Source organism: Parasteatoda tepidariorum, chromosome 3, assembly GCF_982258835.1.
Source record: "Parasteatoda tepidariorum strain Cologne lab strain chromosome 3, Ptep-v5.0, whole genome shotgun sequence".
Classification (NCBI taxonomy): Eukaryota; Metazoa; Arthropoda; class Arachnida; order Araneae; family Theridiidae; genus Parasteatoda; species Parasteatoda tepidariorum.
In genome coordinates, this window is record NC_141757.1 from 41,495,901 (window position 1) to 41,512,735 (window position 16,835).

The window sequence follows — 16,835 nt, forward strand, 5'->3', positions numbered from 1 at the left end:
ATATCTTTAAATATAAACGTATTGCATATAAACTCGCGCAAAACATGTATTTATTTTTAAAAAAACTACAATGTGTCTAATAATTTGAACATTATTAGACATTACATTTTAAAATGGGGAAGTGTCTACGTGTTTCATTTACCTACCAACATATCAGAAGTGAGAAACAGGATTACAGATATTGATGGAGTCTCGTTTGTTAAAGTATAGAATGAAATAACCTACAAGTCGGATTCATGCCATGTGTGAAATAGAGCTAACCAGAAATGTTACTGTACTATCTTTATATGTTTACCTGTAGTTAAAGGGCAATTAAACAAGTTTAGAACTACAATATTACTTCATGTATAATGCGCAAAGAAATAAACTAAATAGCCTGAATACATTTTGATTTTACGAACGGGTTTTCACGTTCTAGATATGATCCGAATGGTTCAGAACAAGTAAGTATTTAACAATCTTAATGTTTCGAGGGGATGACCTCAAATAAGGAAATTGCCGTCGATATGTTTAGTTACGAAAGTAGAGGCAGATACGTACTTTCTCTAAAAACCGTATCTTTTTTTCTGACGGATTATGATTCCTGGTTCCCAAAATATAGGGGGTAGTCACAATTCGGGAAATATGATCTCAATAGTTTGTTCAGCAGAAAGATCATAAGTTTGGAATCCTTAATGTTAATTGTAGTTTTGCGTAGTTTGCCATATCTCCAGAAATTGTCCAGCAAATCGATATTTTTTTTCACAAAAGTAAAAATTCGTTTATTAAAAAATAATCTCATGCAAAAAAAATTTTTAATGATTTTTTTATTATTTTTTTTAATGCTAGCAAAAAAAATATTGCATTGTAAAGTATGCAAACTTTTACATGATTCTAAATAAATTAATTTTATGTAACAAAATACAAAATTTGAAAAAGGAATTTTAAAAAGCGTCAGACATTAAAAATTCCATTTCTCTGGAACAATTCGATCAATTTTGTTGAAATTTTGTACCTTTCTATATAAAATTTAATTCTTTAAAATGGTGTAAAAGTTTTCGTACCTTTAAACTCATATTTTTTACTATTGTTAAATAAAGCAGCAAAAGATAATAAATAATTATTAAAAATCATTACTTGCATGAAATTTTTTATTATTAACACATTTTATTATTGTAGGCAAAAGTTTTTCAGGTCACCTAAAATGTTCTCGACATATGGTGAATTAAGAAAAAGGTAAATTTAACTTTAAGGGGTACGAACTTTCGACCACTCTTCTAAACCCAAACTATTGGAGCCATATTTTGCAGATTGCAGCTACTCCCGATATTTTTTGGGGTCAGAAATCATAATCCGTAGAAACTCCGATCAAAATTATTCAAGCTGTTTCGATTACTTTCCTTTGCCTACTGTACATTGTATGCCCTGAATTTTTCTTTATACTATTTCGCCTATATTGTTAGTACTATTTTTGTATATAAGGTATTTCAAAAAGGTGAAGTATGATTTTAATTAAGTTTTTAGTTTTAAAACAAGATTAGGATTATTTTCAGTTTACGTCATAAATTGCATTTTTGTAAAAAAAAAGGAAAAAGAAAGTACTAAATTGATTTCCAAGTAACGTAACATCCTCATATTTGCAATTAAAATTTAGCTTTTAAAAATTTTATGATTTATGTTAAGAGAAAAGAGATTTCATTCTTTCATATTGCCGTTATAACACATGAACATTAATTATACAATAAAAACTAAATAATAATATTTGCAAGGCAAACTTCGATGTCTAAAATTTAAATTGTATTTTTTAATTAGATTGAAAAACAGCTGCGAAAAAGAATTAAAAATTTAGATTTAAGTAATTAAAAAGTGTCCCGAGAAGATGTAAAGAGGAAACTTATGAATTATTAAAGATAAGCAGAAATATATTCATACATTGATAATAGAAGAAGACATCGTTTACGAACTAGATTAGAACAATAAATATCTGGACACATTCCACCGCGAAGGCGTAATTGACGCAAAAAAACAATCAAACTCGATCTTCTTTTCTAATTGCTTTGCCTCCTTCAAGTTTCCGTTTCCTTCTTACAAAAGAAGGGGAATTCGATTACCAGCTTAAACTACTACTATGAAGAAACAAATACTGATACTAGAAAAACATAACATTTTCGAATTGTCCTCGTAAATTTTTTTTTAACAATTAATAAAAAAAGAAAGAAATAGATAAAAAAATTAATTAAAAAATTTAAAATAATTAAAAATAATTATACTATATATTTCGAAGTTTTTATCATTAAGAAGAATAACTTGACTTATAAGATTTAGTTAAATGTTATGCTCCAAATTTTAATGAATGATTCGTACATTTATTAGTGAAATCCGTGAGTCTTTATGGTGTTGTTGTTTCGAATGACACTTGATCAAGCCCAGCTCGCCAGCCATGCAATTTAAGTGAGGAAGAAGCGCCTACCGTTTGACAAGAGAACACCATTAGGGTGAAAGGGCGACTTAGCACAAAACCCCCCAGATTAATGACAGCACCACTAATTCGACAGGATACTTCCACCATTTATTCATAGATCTAATAAGGAAGGAAATTTTCTCCAGATGTCTGTATTTATGGTACTGACCGTCATCCGTTGTGCATGAATTAAATAGTAATGCTTAGGTTTCTTTTCAATTATTAAACGATGCTGCCGTTAAAATTTTCAATCCTGATCAATTTTTTCGATGTAAAAGTAAGTAAAAGTTTGTTTTTATCTGCATTTTTTATATTTTTTTAAGCTTTCCAAATATTTGTATTTCGCGTTGGTCCTTCATGTATATTGATTTAATTAAAGCAAAAATTAATGTTTCTGAAAACAAAATGACAAACTAAACAATTTTTTTAATCTTCAAATTGTAGAATAGCATCATAAAATTTATTATTGTTAGTTAAATTTCGAAATGTTAATAAATGTATAATTGTTGTAAATATTAAGATATTTCGAAATGCTTTAAATATCAAGAAATATATTGATTATGATTTTCTAAGAAAAAGGAAAATTAACCAATACAAATTTCAGAATGTTTTGAAGTAAAATATACATCCATATGAATCCGTAAAATCCATATGAAAGTAGTGGATATAGAAAGACAATAATTTTTTAGTTTTCCTGACCTTTGTATTTTACGTTAATCATTCTGGTTAGTCCCGTATGTATTTAACGCATATTTTTTTAACGAACTGTTCATCTATTTCTTATCTTCAAATTGTGGAACAGCCTCACAAATTTATTACTGCTAGTCGAATTTTTAAATGTTTAGAAATTTTTAATTGTTGTATATGCTGAGAAATTTCTAAATGTTGTGAACATCGAAAAGTATATTGATTTGTAATTCCGAAGGAAAATGAAAATTATCTAATACAAATTCAAGAATGCTTAGAAATAAAATGTACTTTAAACGCAAATAATTAGCATGAAATTTAAGAAATTGTAAAAGAGAAATTCTCGGTTGAAAACAAGAAATTGTTTCATTATTAAATTTAAAGGAAACTGTGAAATCCATATGGAATCAGTTGATAAAGGAAGGCACTTTTATTCAAACTATACAGGAGCCCTGAAATTAATATATTCTTATGTTTGAAGAAGCTTTCTATTGCCTGTGATGCTTTGTAAATGTAGAAGATAGAGGGTGAAAATTCCTTTAGTGTGTTATCTCCCTTTTAAAGGGATTTAACACACGATACTGGTGAAGACAAATTCGTCCAACAAATGTAAAGGGACTTAAACAAATTTGTTCAAACTTTTCGCTGACAAGATGAATTTTTCCTGAGAATTACATGGAGAAACTCCAGTTTTCTGTTAAGTACCAAATAAACCAGATTTCTTACCAGCTGTAGTCATGGTTTGCAGTTAAAGATTTAAAAACGCCAAAGAATAAAATTATAATATGTAATAAAATAGTTAGTTAAATTTTAATTTAGCATTTCTGGATTTCTGATTGTCACATGCCTCGCATAATGAAATGCTTCTCATTTTTAATAGTTTATTTACAATCATCTTTTTCGAAGGAAGATATATTTTTAGCAAGTACACAAGATAAAATCTTGCATTTAAATTGAGTATTTCATACTATGTGTTTTTTATTTTTTAATACTGGGAGTGAAAATTAGTTCGGTCCACTTTTTTGTGGTAAAAAATGCATTTATTTCAGAACAAAATGAATGAGCAGATTAATTAAGGATTGTCCATCGCTGGCTACTACTTAATCCCACTTCTCAGGCAATTTTCGAATTCCACCTCGAAAAAAATGTCTCGTCTTTTGAGGCGATCCAAGTTAGGAGCCAATTTTCGACTTCTGAAAAAGAAGGGAACCGGTGACCTGCCAAATCATGTTGCATTCGTTGGAACCACCAGTAATCAGAACGAGCAATTTCCGGCGAATATGGCGGGAGCGGTAAAATATCCCACTTGGGCGATTCCAAATATTTTTTACGACTTTTGCTACATGAGGCCGACCGTTATCATGCATAAGAATAACTTTGTCGTGTTTTCGCTTGTATTTCGGCCATTTTTCTCGTTATGCACGGCTAAAATGAATCAATTGTAGCCTATACCGATTGCCTGTAATGGAATCGCCAGGTTGTATCAGCTCATAGTATACGACACCATTCTTTATTCAGTATTCACCATTCCTTCGTCATCATTCACCATTCAAACGTCGAAACCATTCCCTACATGATTTATCAGTTGGAGCATTGTCACCATAAACTTCTACAAGCTTTCGATGCGCTTCAGATGCACTTTTCTTCCAATTAAAGCAGAAACATAAAACCTCCCGCAAATGCTGCTTAGTTACCACAAAATTTGACATGTTTAACAAAGCAAAAAACAGGGTTTCTGTATGAAACTCAGAGCGATATAAACTGAATATTATTAGCAGATGTCTAACCTCCCTGAAACCACCAAAACCAGCTGTCACTATGAAACATTCATATCATCCAGAGCCATTTTTTGAAAACGGACCGAACTAATTTGTACACCCAATATATACTAGGTGAATTTGTCTGTATTAGAAGCTTCAAACTTGAAAAGAAGGTTGGATACACCATAAGGATTAGGAATTACATAGACTCCCACGGCAGAAAAGGTTATCATATGCCACTAGGAGCACTTTCCTCTCAAGAACTAATTTTTTTAACTACATTATCTTATTTTTGACCTAATTTTATGCTTAAAATTTGATTGTTGTCAAAAAGTAAGTTTAAAAAGGTAAATAAATGGTATATTATTGTCAATTTAATAGTTTTGTGATGAGCTTGATGAATTAGGTACAGAAAAATTAGTTCAAAGGCACACGATCCGGAAATTCATAATATCGGAGAACCGTTAGCGACGCATAATGACATATCCGGCTATAAGTTACTATGCAATTCTCAATTATTATGTGCCCTACCTTCCTTAGATGTTTGTGAATCATCCTGTAGAAAATGGTAACACAAAATCTTTAAAATAATGTGATATTATTATTCTAGATTATTAAGATAGTTAAAAAAAATCATCTGGGAAGATAAAACCTTAGTAAAATTTAGAACAGATATTTCTTAGCGATATTTTTTATAAATAATTTTATACTTTTAAGTTATAGTAATTTATTTTTGAATCATTTTCAATTACTTTATTTATTCATATATTCATTTATTATTTTTATTTTATTTTCATTCAAACTATTAGCAGTAAAAAAAATTAATTTTATTCTTTAAAACTACTTAAGTGAAAAAACAATTATTCAGATTTGTTAAGCTAATTGTTTCTTGAAGAGGAAAAACAATTATTTAGGTGATTTAAATCTTGAAATTTGACTCATGAAACTATAATTTTTAAAATTTTATCAGATTTAAACAGATTATAGAAATTTTAAGGGGAATTAATTATCTTTATTTTATATTTTTGCATTTATGTATGTACTTAGTTTTGCATTAAATTTTAAATATCGCTCAATATCTTTTAATTTTCGAATAATTATAAAATAACAAATTTTACAGAAACATTATTAAATAACAGACGAATAATTAAATAACATAAATATCAATTATATGACTATATTTGTCCTAGATCAAATTATTATTAATAAATATACTTCAAAAATAACTAAGGCTGATGTGATATACACATATTTACAAACTGCTTGAAATCAAAATGTAAACAATTGCAAATAGCTATTAATTTTATTGATAATAAAGCCCTTACTCAATTAGTTAAGAAAATTTCATTGTAAAATATTAGAAATAGAAAACAACATTGCAAAAAAACAGTTTGTAAATTTTGCATTGTATGTTAGATAGTAAAACGCAATTAATAACCAGTTGTGCACTGTACATTTAAAAAGGGTTTTAATGCCATTTTATTACACATACTATGCATTTAAATTACAAATGAGTCTCCTTAGGACATTCTAAAAGATCTTGCAGTGCATCATTCATCTTTTCTTCCCCTAATAGCCAATAGGTGGTTTGTTTTCCTTTTCCCTGAAATACATTACATGCTTTTAAAGAAAAAACATTTCAAAAAAATGTATACAAAATCATTACATTTATCATATCCTGGATAAATATTGCTCTAAATTTTACCTTTGTAACATACCAAACTTATGTGTATCGAATTGAATTAAAACGAAAATAGAACATTTTAAGAAAATGATCAGATCGTCAAAAAATGTCATGTTTCGTACTTACTTGGCTTATACAAAGCACAACAAAACTAAGCTAAAAGTTTAAAAAGTGATTTATTTTCTCTTTGTTACATTCGTTTTAAAAATGATCAGTCCATTCAAATTGAAGTTCTCTTAGTGTCTACTTTTGGTGAAAACATGAAGTAACCAATTGCAAAAGACAGTTGGGATATATGAAGATCGTCGGTGAGATATAAATATTGTTCATAGATATTAAAGAGAGTTTAAAGAAGCTTCTTCCTGATCAGACTTTTTTTCTGTTCTTAAGAAGGTTCCTGGTCCTGTCTTTTCTCCAGTTTATAAATTTAAAATACTTTTTACGCAAGTGTTCCCGTTACCAATTTGGCATTATCTTATATGAAGCTGTTTCTCGTAAACTGTCTGCAACCGTAATCTTATGATTAGACTTATGAAAAAATCATTGCAATTCTTGGTGGAATTCAGAAGCAGACATCCAATGACGGCTTATGTAGTGACGATTACGTAATAACTGTAGTATTCCGCTTCCCTCTACTTTCTGAGGAACCAGGGACCTTCCAGAGTTATAGCTAATTCTGGATAGCATTAAGAAGTTTCTTATTCATTATTTTCTTTTAATTTATTTCTATTTTTTTTATTAATTATTTTTTTAATCTTTTCATTTCATATTTTTTTTTAAATTTAAAATCATTAGGACTTCAAGATGATTCCCATTAAATGGGCTGTTAGATAAAAACATTTGCTGAGTCAAATAACTAAATGTCGGTTGACATATTAAAAGAAAATGTTCAGTGTGAACTTTTCTATAAGCGCTAAAATAACATTGAGTCTGTGGAATAAAAAACTATACTTAATGTATCGGTCATAACGATCAGAAGGTGGCTGCAATTGAAGGTTGTGCAAAGGAGGGTGGACTGCATAATTAGGACTTTCGAAAACTTAATAGTTAATCTGATAAATTATATCTGTCAATCAGTTTAGGATTTTCAGAATTTTTTGTTATAAAAAAGCACTGTCGAACAAATGAGTTAATGGGCAAGCAAATCTATCTGTTAAACGTATATCTTGGGTAAAAGAGCTGTCTTCCAAACGTACTTATCGGTAAAATGAGCTGTCGAACGAACGTACCTTTCATGCAAATCGAGTCAGGCAATTGAATTCCAGGACAGTCGACTGTCGGAAAAATGTAAAATATTCAAATATTACACACCAAAAGTATTTGTGAAAAATGATTCAACTCAATTAATATCAAATAATAAGACATTTAATACAAAATTTCAAACAAACTGACAGAATGGCGAGCAACAGAATTGTTCTGACGAAATGCATAGAAGCATAGAGTATTCAATGTTCTAAGCAAGACAAATTTTCTTTCATTTCTTCCATGAAGCAAATGATTTTTTTCTTCTAGAATATTTCAATTTATTGCGCTTTATTTTGTATTTGTTTCACTTCTAGAAAAGACCTTAATCTTTCCAGCTAGAAGCCAAATGTAATTTTGATATACATTAACATTATGATTCAGAAACAACACATAAAATTTATCACTCTTTTAGCCGGATAAAATATTTTTAGTCAGTAAACAAAAATGATTTTTTTTTCTATTGAAACTAATTTTTCTTCACGAAAGATCAAGGAATATATTCACATATGAAGATTGTTTTAAAAGGGAAATATCTTAAGAAATAATTTTAAATTTATCACCATCTTTACTCTTAAATTAACTATAAGCGGAAATGTTCCTCATCCTATTAAATTTAATAGAAAATAACATTTTTAAAATGATTTCTAAACGTAATTTCTTTATTTCTGCAAAAATATGAAGAAGTAAAGTGTTCAATTAGTTCTTGTCTCGCATATTTAAAACTCGAAAGGGAGAAGTCATATGTTGGTAGGAAATCAATGAAGCGATTTGTAATTTCTGAAAGTTTGATTTAAATGTCATGAAAGATTTGAGTATTCTCAAAAGGAAATTTTAATTGCCTGCTAACATATTTAAATTAAAGAAAATTTATATGATGTACTGAAGTCTTGCGATGTACATTTATTTTTATAAACATTGAATGATTTTTCTAATTAAATTTAATGCATATAATGCTCAATTTTTTTAACTTAAGTTTAAAGAACTGAAAATGACAACTTAGCTTGCCAACGACTTATCCTTACATACTTATGTTAGCATCAGTAATTTACTAGAAAATTTAATGACAATATAGTGCTCGAAGTTTCAATGATACCAAACTTCAGTTCAAAGAGTTATTTTTAATATATATAAATTAAGAACGTATTTCAAATGGTTGTCTAAGAAGTCTTATAAATCATATACAAAGGAACAGAATTCTTTTATAGGTACCAAGTAATTATTATCACCAAATTTCAAAGTTAATTATGGAGTTCATAACAAGATGGATTTTCAAACTGGGAATTATGAGAACTAACAGCATTTTTTTATCACTATTATTTGCAGTAATAACGTGGTGTAGATGCAAATGCAAATATTTTAATTAGAATGCAGCTGCAGAAACATTAAATCATTACATCTGTTAGCATAAAACGTTGTTTTGTTGTTTTACAGGTATTCAAATCAGGAGATTTATTTATTTCAAATTGCCTAATTTCTCAATCATAGTGCGTTAGGCTGTATATATATATATACATATATATATATATATATATATATATATATATATATATATATATATATATATATATATATATATATATATATATATATATATATATATATATATAATTTCAAAATGAAGAATGAAACAAAGAAAAATTATAGACATATGAAAAAAAGGGGGGGTGGGAAATAATAAGTAAAAAAATAACGAACAACATTTTATTTAAAAAAAAAAATGAAATGTTAATTAAAAAACCGGAAAAAAAGCCGGAAAAAGAAGATATAATCTTCTTTTCTTCAGCCCACACGATTATATCCGTAAAAAACAGAGTGCTTTCTGATATTGTATCAGATGATATAACATATATATATATATATATATATATACGTTATATATATATATATATACATATATATATATATATTTATATATATATATATATATATATATATATATATATATATATATATATATATATATATATATATATATATATATATATATATATATATATATATATATATATATATATATATATATATATATATATATATATATATATATATATATATATATATATATATATATATATATATATATATATATATATATATATATATATATATTTATATATATATTTCAATTCATGAAAGTTTTGGGAACAATCGGCAATTTTATGGACAACTCTGGACAACTATTACAAACTTTTGGGACATGAATCTAGTGAGGAAATTTCCTAAATTTATAGCATAATTTATTACAATAATATTTATTATATAATATATATATAATAATATTTATAATAATTAAACCGTATTATTGAAACGTCAGTTTTTTATATCGTTTCAAAGAAATTAAACGATTTTTACACTCTGTTTTATAAAAGAAGTCACAAGATGGATCAGCATAAAAATCTTACATGGCTTTCATCTGACCAACATTCATTTAACAACTTGTATAATTTTATCATTTAATTTGTTTTATGAACTTTATATACATGAATCAAATGAAAAAAAACTGTTCCCTTACCTTCATTTCAACTTCACCTCTTAGTTCCAATTTGAAAGTATTGAATGCGTCAAGAATTTCTTTTGTACTGCTACTAACGTGAATTTTCAAAGCTGAAATGATTTTTTCGGGTAAATCAAAATACTTAATGAATTTATGTAAATATAATAAATACAATTAGAAAATATACGGTTTAGACAAAAAAATCTATTAAAACATAAAAATTTACGGATTAAGGGCATAGACTATCTTTTCTAAACAGTATATATATATTTTTTTACTATACTTAAGTCGAAAATATATTTTTATATACTCACTGAGAAGAAAAGTATGGTGAAAACTCATAGAATATGGAAAAATGTACCGTGTTTCTGACTCTATGGAGCATTAAAAAGGTCGATAATTTTTACCGAAGAGCTTTTGTAATGAGGTATTATGTAATTAATAATAAAATATAGTTATATAAGAAGTGATAAAATTTCGCAAATGTTGTGAAATTTTTGAATTCTTATCATGATATTTTAGAGCATGGAATAAGAACCAATGATTCTATTAAACTTACGTTTGAGTTTCGTATGCTTTACTTACTGTGATCTAAAAAGAACTACATAGTTTTAAAGCCAGATTAATTTCTGGTAAACTGTTGTCATACGAACGGAAAAATGACTAAATGAAGAGTTTAAATAACGTATAGTATAGTTTCAGTAACCATGACTATGTTTTTATCCTATTTTGAGGTTATAAAAATATTATCGAAAAAATTGATAGTCCTTATTCGGAATTTCGAGGTTGTTATCAGCATAATAATGGTGATATTTCCATAGATTTCAATAAAAGCTACATAACCATTTCTCATTCATTATTAGTGTCAATATATTTAATAACATGACTTTTATCATGTGGAAACATAAAAACATGGAACACTACTGTATAATTCAAATAAAAGTGCATCTAAAGAAACAATGAAGAAAATTCAACTATAAGAATATGAGAAATCGGATGTTTATTTGAGAAAAGGAGAAAAAGAGAAGAAAAAAAATTTGCTATTACTTACGCAAACCATTTGATTCCATTCGTGAGGCGGTATTTACTGTATCACCAAATAAACAGTATCGAGGCATTTTGAGACCAACTACACCAGCGACGCATGAGCCTGAAATAGAAGAACAATTGAAATGGTCGGTTTAAATGAAATATATAGTTACGCAATACTTTGATGAATAGATTATGTAAAGCATTGTAATAGTCTAACGCATTTAACAATTTAAGCATCATCAATATATAATAAATAATTTTTAACAATAAAAAACGAATAATTTTTAACTCATTATGCAACTTAAAGAAATTCCACAAATTGTATTCGAAACTAGGATTAAGTGCTGTTAATAAAATTTTTGTTAATATCACGATGCTATGCGTATATATATATATATATATATATATATATATATATATATATATATATATATATATATATATATATATATATATATATATATATATATATATATATATATATATATATATATATATATATATATATATATATATATATATATATATATATATATATATATATATTGCCAATCTCATCTCTAAGAGTTTAAAATTAATCAGAAGAGAAGAACAAAATTGAAAACAGTAAAGAAAAAAAACGGACAAAATCAAATGGAAATTTAATGAAATTAATTACTTATGTACATATTTTATCTATGCATGTTAACATTCTTTAAAATTAATACTTTTTAGTCCTTTTTTATCCTTATAATCACCTGTATGTAATCCAATGCGAAGTTTCAGCTGCTCTTTAGGTCGGTGCTTGATTGTAAAACAGAGGACAGCTTCAAGCAATCTGAGAGACATTCTAGCTATCTCTCTTGCATGCAAATTACCATTTCGAACGGGTAAGCCAGACACAACCATGTAAGCATCTCCAATTGTTTCCACCTGTGGAGTATTAAGAAATATATGTTCGGTTTAATTCATTAAAAAAACCATAAAAACTTTTAAAATTGCCGTATGGATTTTTTACTTTCAATTCATCTTTAGTTGCAATTATTTTAATTAATTAAGGTGCAAGTAAAAATGAAAAAAAACCTGAAAAAACCTGAACCTTTTGATTTACCAGTCAGATTTTATAACTCACATTTGATCTTAATAACATGAGGGACACTTTAAAATAAATCATTTCTGAAACAGCCCATTATGGATATTGGAGGGGATAAAGGTTAATTCTTCACAATTTTGTGACCAACTGCATAATTGAGGCAATGTGGTGAGCACGATGCATAGTTCAGCTTTTAATTTGAGACAAGCTGGATAATCCTCAAACCGCCATCGGACATCGAGCCTCATTTCTTATGAATGACGGTTCAGTGCTGACTGAACCGTCACTGAGCCATCATAGTTAAGAGAAATGCTTTAAATGCGTTAATTAAGCCATGTAAAAGATACTTTGGGTTGCGAAATTGAGCAAAAAACGTATTTCTTGGAAATAATCATGCATCTTTTGATGTATTTAAATTGTTAACTTCAAACGTATTGAGGATGGGAACAATTCAAAAAACATTGTCTAAATTGTATAATCTACAGACTATACAAAATTTAAAAAAATTATTTGTCTGTAATTAAAAAAGTAATTAAATTAATTAATTAATAAAAATTTAGTAAAAAGGCTTTTGAATACCTTTTATCTCCAAACAAGTCAAAAATTTTATTTATATGTACTACTAACCACCTGCGGTAAACAGCTGGCGCATCTATATAAGCTCACTGCCTCACGGTTTCACATTGTCTTTCTCTGGCTTGTACTCGCCTCACATTGGTTCTACGTCGGCCCATTTTTATGGCTTATTTTAAAAATAAAAAAGTTTAACCTATCATATTACAGATACCTCAAGTAAATAATAAACTTCTAAAGATATTTTTTGAAAAAAACTTTGAGTCAATATCCATGTAATTAATATAAGTAAATACTCTTTCTGTCTTATTCTTCAAACTGATTTGCCTCATATCTGATAAATTTATCCTTTAATATGCCCACTCATAGAATATTCCATTTCTTGTTTTTTCGAGTTTTTAATACGCTGATCTACCTGTTTACATTAAATGATCATCAGAAAGTTTCTTTTATTCATTCAATTCAATAATTCATTCAATTATTTATTCATTGCTTTATTTGTTTCTTCTGTCATTAATTTGTTGAGTGATTTACTCAGTAAAACATTCATATTTATATTCACTATTTTATTTCCTCTTAAATTGAGTCTCACGTATATTCACATATATAATTTATATTCTTCAATATTATTAATTATATTATAACATTTGAAAAACTCAACTTTAAAGAATATGTAAATAACATTAACGAATAGTTTTGAATTACATTTCCTAATATTAAATACCATCCTCAAAAAATAATATTATTTCTGCAAACATAACGATGGGTAGTCATATCAGTTGTAATGGGAATCTTAAAATGGTCATTTGATTAATTGATCACATGTGAATAATATACTGCTATGCATAACTTATAAACGCATCATTTGAAGTGTCACTCACAACTGAAAAAAAAATCCCATTAAAATTTTGAAAGAATATGCAGAAAAAAAATTTAATTAAATAAAAAATTTAAATTTACAATTTGTTATTTATTTCAACTTTGCTGGGAGAAAAATATTAATTTTACAATTAAAACAATAATTACTCTTGAAAAAATTTACAAGGCAATATAAATTCACTCTATCTTGGATTTCATTTAATAGTTTCAGACATAAACTCCATTTACCACAGATAGTATCTCAGAAAATTTATCATTCTAGTAATAAAACTTTCCTTTGATAAACTTTTATGAGCGATAAAGCAAATTTCCCAACAAATCATATTTGACACACTCTTCCTTTTTGAACGAACCTGTTCCTTCTGGAATTTTAAATATCACACTCCCCGCTACTCGACTTTTTTGAGGAGGCAAGTAAAGTTGGATACATGGAAAGACTAGAGATCGATATGAGTGATGATGTCTTTTCGAGGAACACCTGAAGCAATTCTTGCCACAGAAATGATTTATTGTTCTTTGGGTGAAAAATAAAATCCGATTACATAATACGACAACATGATGCATTATCATAGGAGAGGAGAATTTAGTTTTAAAAGAATCTACCTCTCCAGAGAAGGTGAAGTGCTTTTTTAAAAAAACATATTGCCTAGTAAACGTTTATCCTTACTTTACATTGTCTGAAATTCTTGTATTAATAAAAAGAATCCTTGTATTTCTTTTCTAACAAAGTTTGAGAAATTACAATGTATTTTTATGCTGAGTTGACGCTTTTGTTAGAATAAATGTATTGAAAGATTACTGTTAGGAAGCTTATATTTAAATTGATATAATATAATGCTCGATAAAACGGTAAGAAAAGTCGACTTTTACGTGATGGTTTTTAAATAACATTAATAGATATCTTGAAGTATTTATCAAGAAATTTTTAATTGATTAAAATGGATGATTGGATTATTGGACTTTTAGATTTAAAGTATGTGTCTAAATAATATTTTTTAATAAAAATATTGGATTATTTGGCTCTTATTTTACTCGATTGTTTTTCTTTTTAAATCTTTTCTTATTTTAAGATTTAAAATTGATTATTTCCGAACTCGAAATTCATGGTTTTATTACACTTATAAACCAGTTTTTAGAAAACTTTTCTCCTGGTATTCAAACCTTAACACACACACACCCAAAGTCACAGTACCCAAAGTCACAGTTGGGGTCACAGTACCCAAAAAATGACAAAAATACCAAAAAAAATTTTATTGCTTATAATAAAACTTCAAACTATTTCAAATGCACAGAAAAAAATTCATCTCTCTATCTACATTTTTAAAAAAGTTATGAATGATTTTAAATTGTTCTAATACAGAAACTTGCTCAGCAGTCTGACTTCAAAGTGCTTTTTCGCATAGATGATAATTTTGTGTCTTAATCTTAATTAAATCCCTAAGGAATTTTTTCTATTTATGATAAAGCTTTGAAGTAAACTTTTTTATCTTGAGTATAATACTCTTATTTAAACTGTGCATGGAATAAGCATTTTATGAGGTATTACAACTTTTACGGCATGTTATATATACCTAACAGGAGTTTTTACCCTTTTTTTCCTACTTTTTTACAAAATAATCTATAAAAAGTATTCTAATTGATATATCAACAAATGAATGCACAAAATTGTTAAGATAAATATTGCAAGCACTCTGAAAAAAAATTTTTTGAAAATATGTTAAAATAAAAAAGCCTTAGGGATTTAAAAATTTAGAATTTTTTCGACTTTTTTTAAAATTTAAAAAAAACTAAGCAGTTTAATCATTTTTTGAAGATAAATTATTGATTATAACTTAAATGAGCATGTAAAGCATCCTCAAAATGAATGATTATACCTTTATTTTAAAAAATTGTTGCAAAGGTACTGTGACCCCTTAAGGGAGAAAAAAGGTAAAAGATGGATGAATCTGATTAAATAATTTATCTTCTGCGTTATCTGTTGTTTATTCTGTAGATCTTACCATATAGTGATATAATTTTGATAACTATTATAATCGTAATTCTGAAAGAATTGAACCACATTTTCCCATATTTCCAAAATGTTTTAAAAATTGCGTGATTCCATTTGTTTGTGTGTGGATTTGTAAAAAGGTATTGGGGTTTTCAAAAAATAAAAACTATCAAGCAGTTTTTGATAGATGATAGATATACGTATTTTCTTCAAACCACTTGTCTCAATCCCGTAAGTGTGTCATTGCTCTACTTTTCTTGAGCAACCTTGGTAGCAAAACAATATCATTCAATAATAGAAAGATGCAATGTAATACGGTCCAGCTAGAAAACGCTGGTCTCCGGAATCCTATTTCCAATATTAGAGCTAATATTATATAAGATTAATAGTGTTTACTCAAACATTTAAAATTATAATCCGTTTCATACATTAAGGACCATGGCTACTTTTTTGAGAAAATGCACTTCATGTTTTTAATAAATTGAATTTTATTTATGGAAGAAAACAATAAATTAAAATGTTCCATGAAATATCATTTTTCACCAATGCAATGTTATGCCAAAATAACGCAAGAAAATATAAGTGGAAGTTAATTCGGTTCACGGACGGTAAGAAACTGGATAAACTTTTTCAACTGTTGAGTTGTAACTTCTTCATGATTGTTTACATCATCTTATTGTTCATGGCCGGCAGATAGAATGAATTTCTTCAACTTTAAAGGTATTTATATAGTAATTTTTTGGAAAACTTTATAAATTTCAATAATAGTTACATGAAACATAAATTAGTATCGTAATGTTTTTCCTTCAGTTAAGAATCAGCTAGAAAGTAATAGATTGTCCTTAAAAGCACTGTGTTAGCGAGGATGATGTTATAGAATGTTTCAAGGTACTTAATAATCTTGACAGCTTAAGCTGATATCTGACTATCGTATGCGCAAAGTACTAATTTATTCTTCTTCATCAAACACGAAAATGAA

The 16,835-nt window shown here is 27.3% G+C and overlaps 1 protein-coding gene across 2 annotated transcripts in view; it reads right to left on the reverse strand.

Moving 5' to 3' along the window:
- Window positions 1-6,331: 6,331 nt before the first annotated feature.
- LOC107448013 (atrial natriuretic peptide receptor 1) overlaps window positions 6,332-16,835 on the reverse strand; it is a 257,847-nt gene continuing 247,343 nt past the window's right edge. For both annotated transcript variants that reach the window (XM_087159150.1, XM_087159151.1), the window contains exons 19-22: window positions 12,080-12,254; window positions 11,362-11,460; window positions 10,329-10,420; window positions 6,332-6,490 (exon numbers count right to left, since the gene is read on the reverse strand). In XM_087159150.1, the coding sequence (XP_087015276.1) occupies window positions 6,392-6,490; window positions 10,329-10,420; window positions 11,362-11,460; window positions 12,080-12,254 (465 nt within the window). In that variant the 3' untranslated portion in view covers window positions 6,332-6,391. The remainder of the gene's footprint in view (window positions 6,491-10,328; window positions 10,421-11,361; window positions 11,461-12,079; window positions 12,255-16,835) is intronic.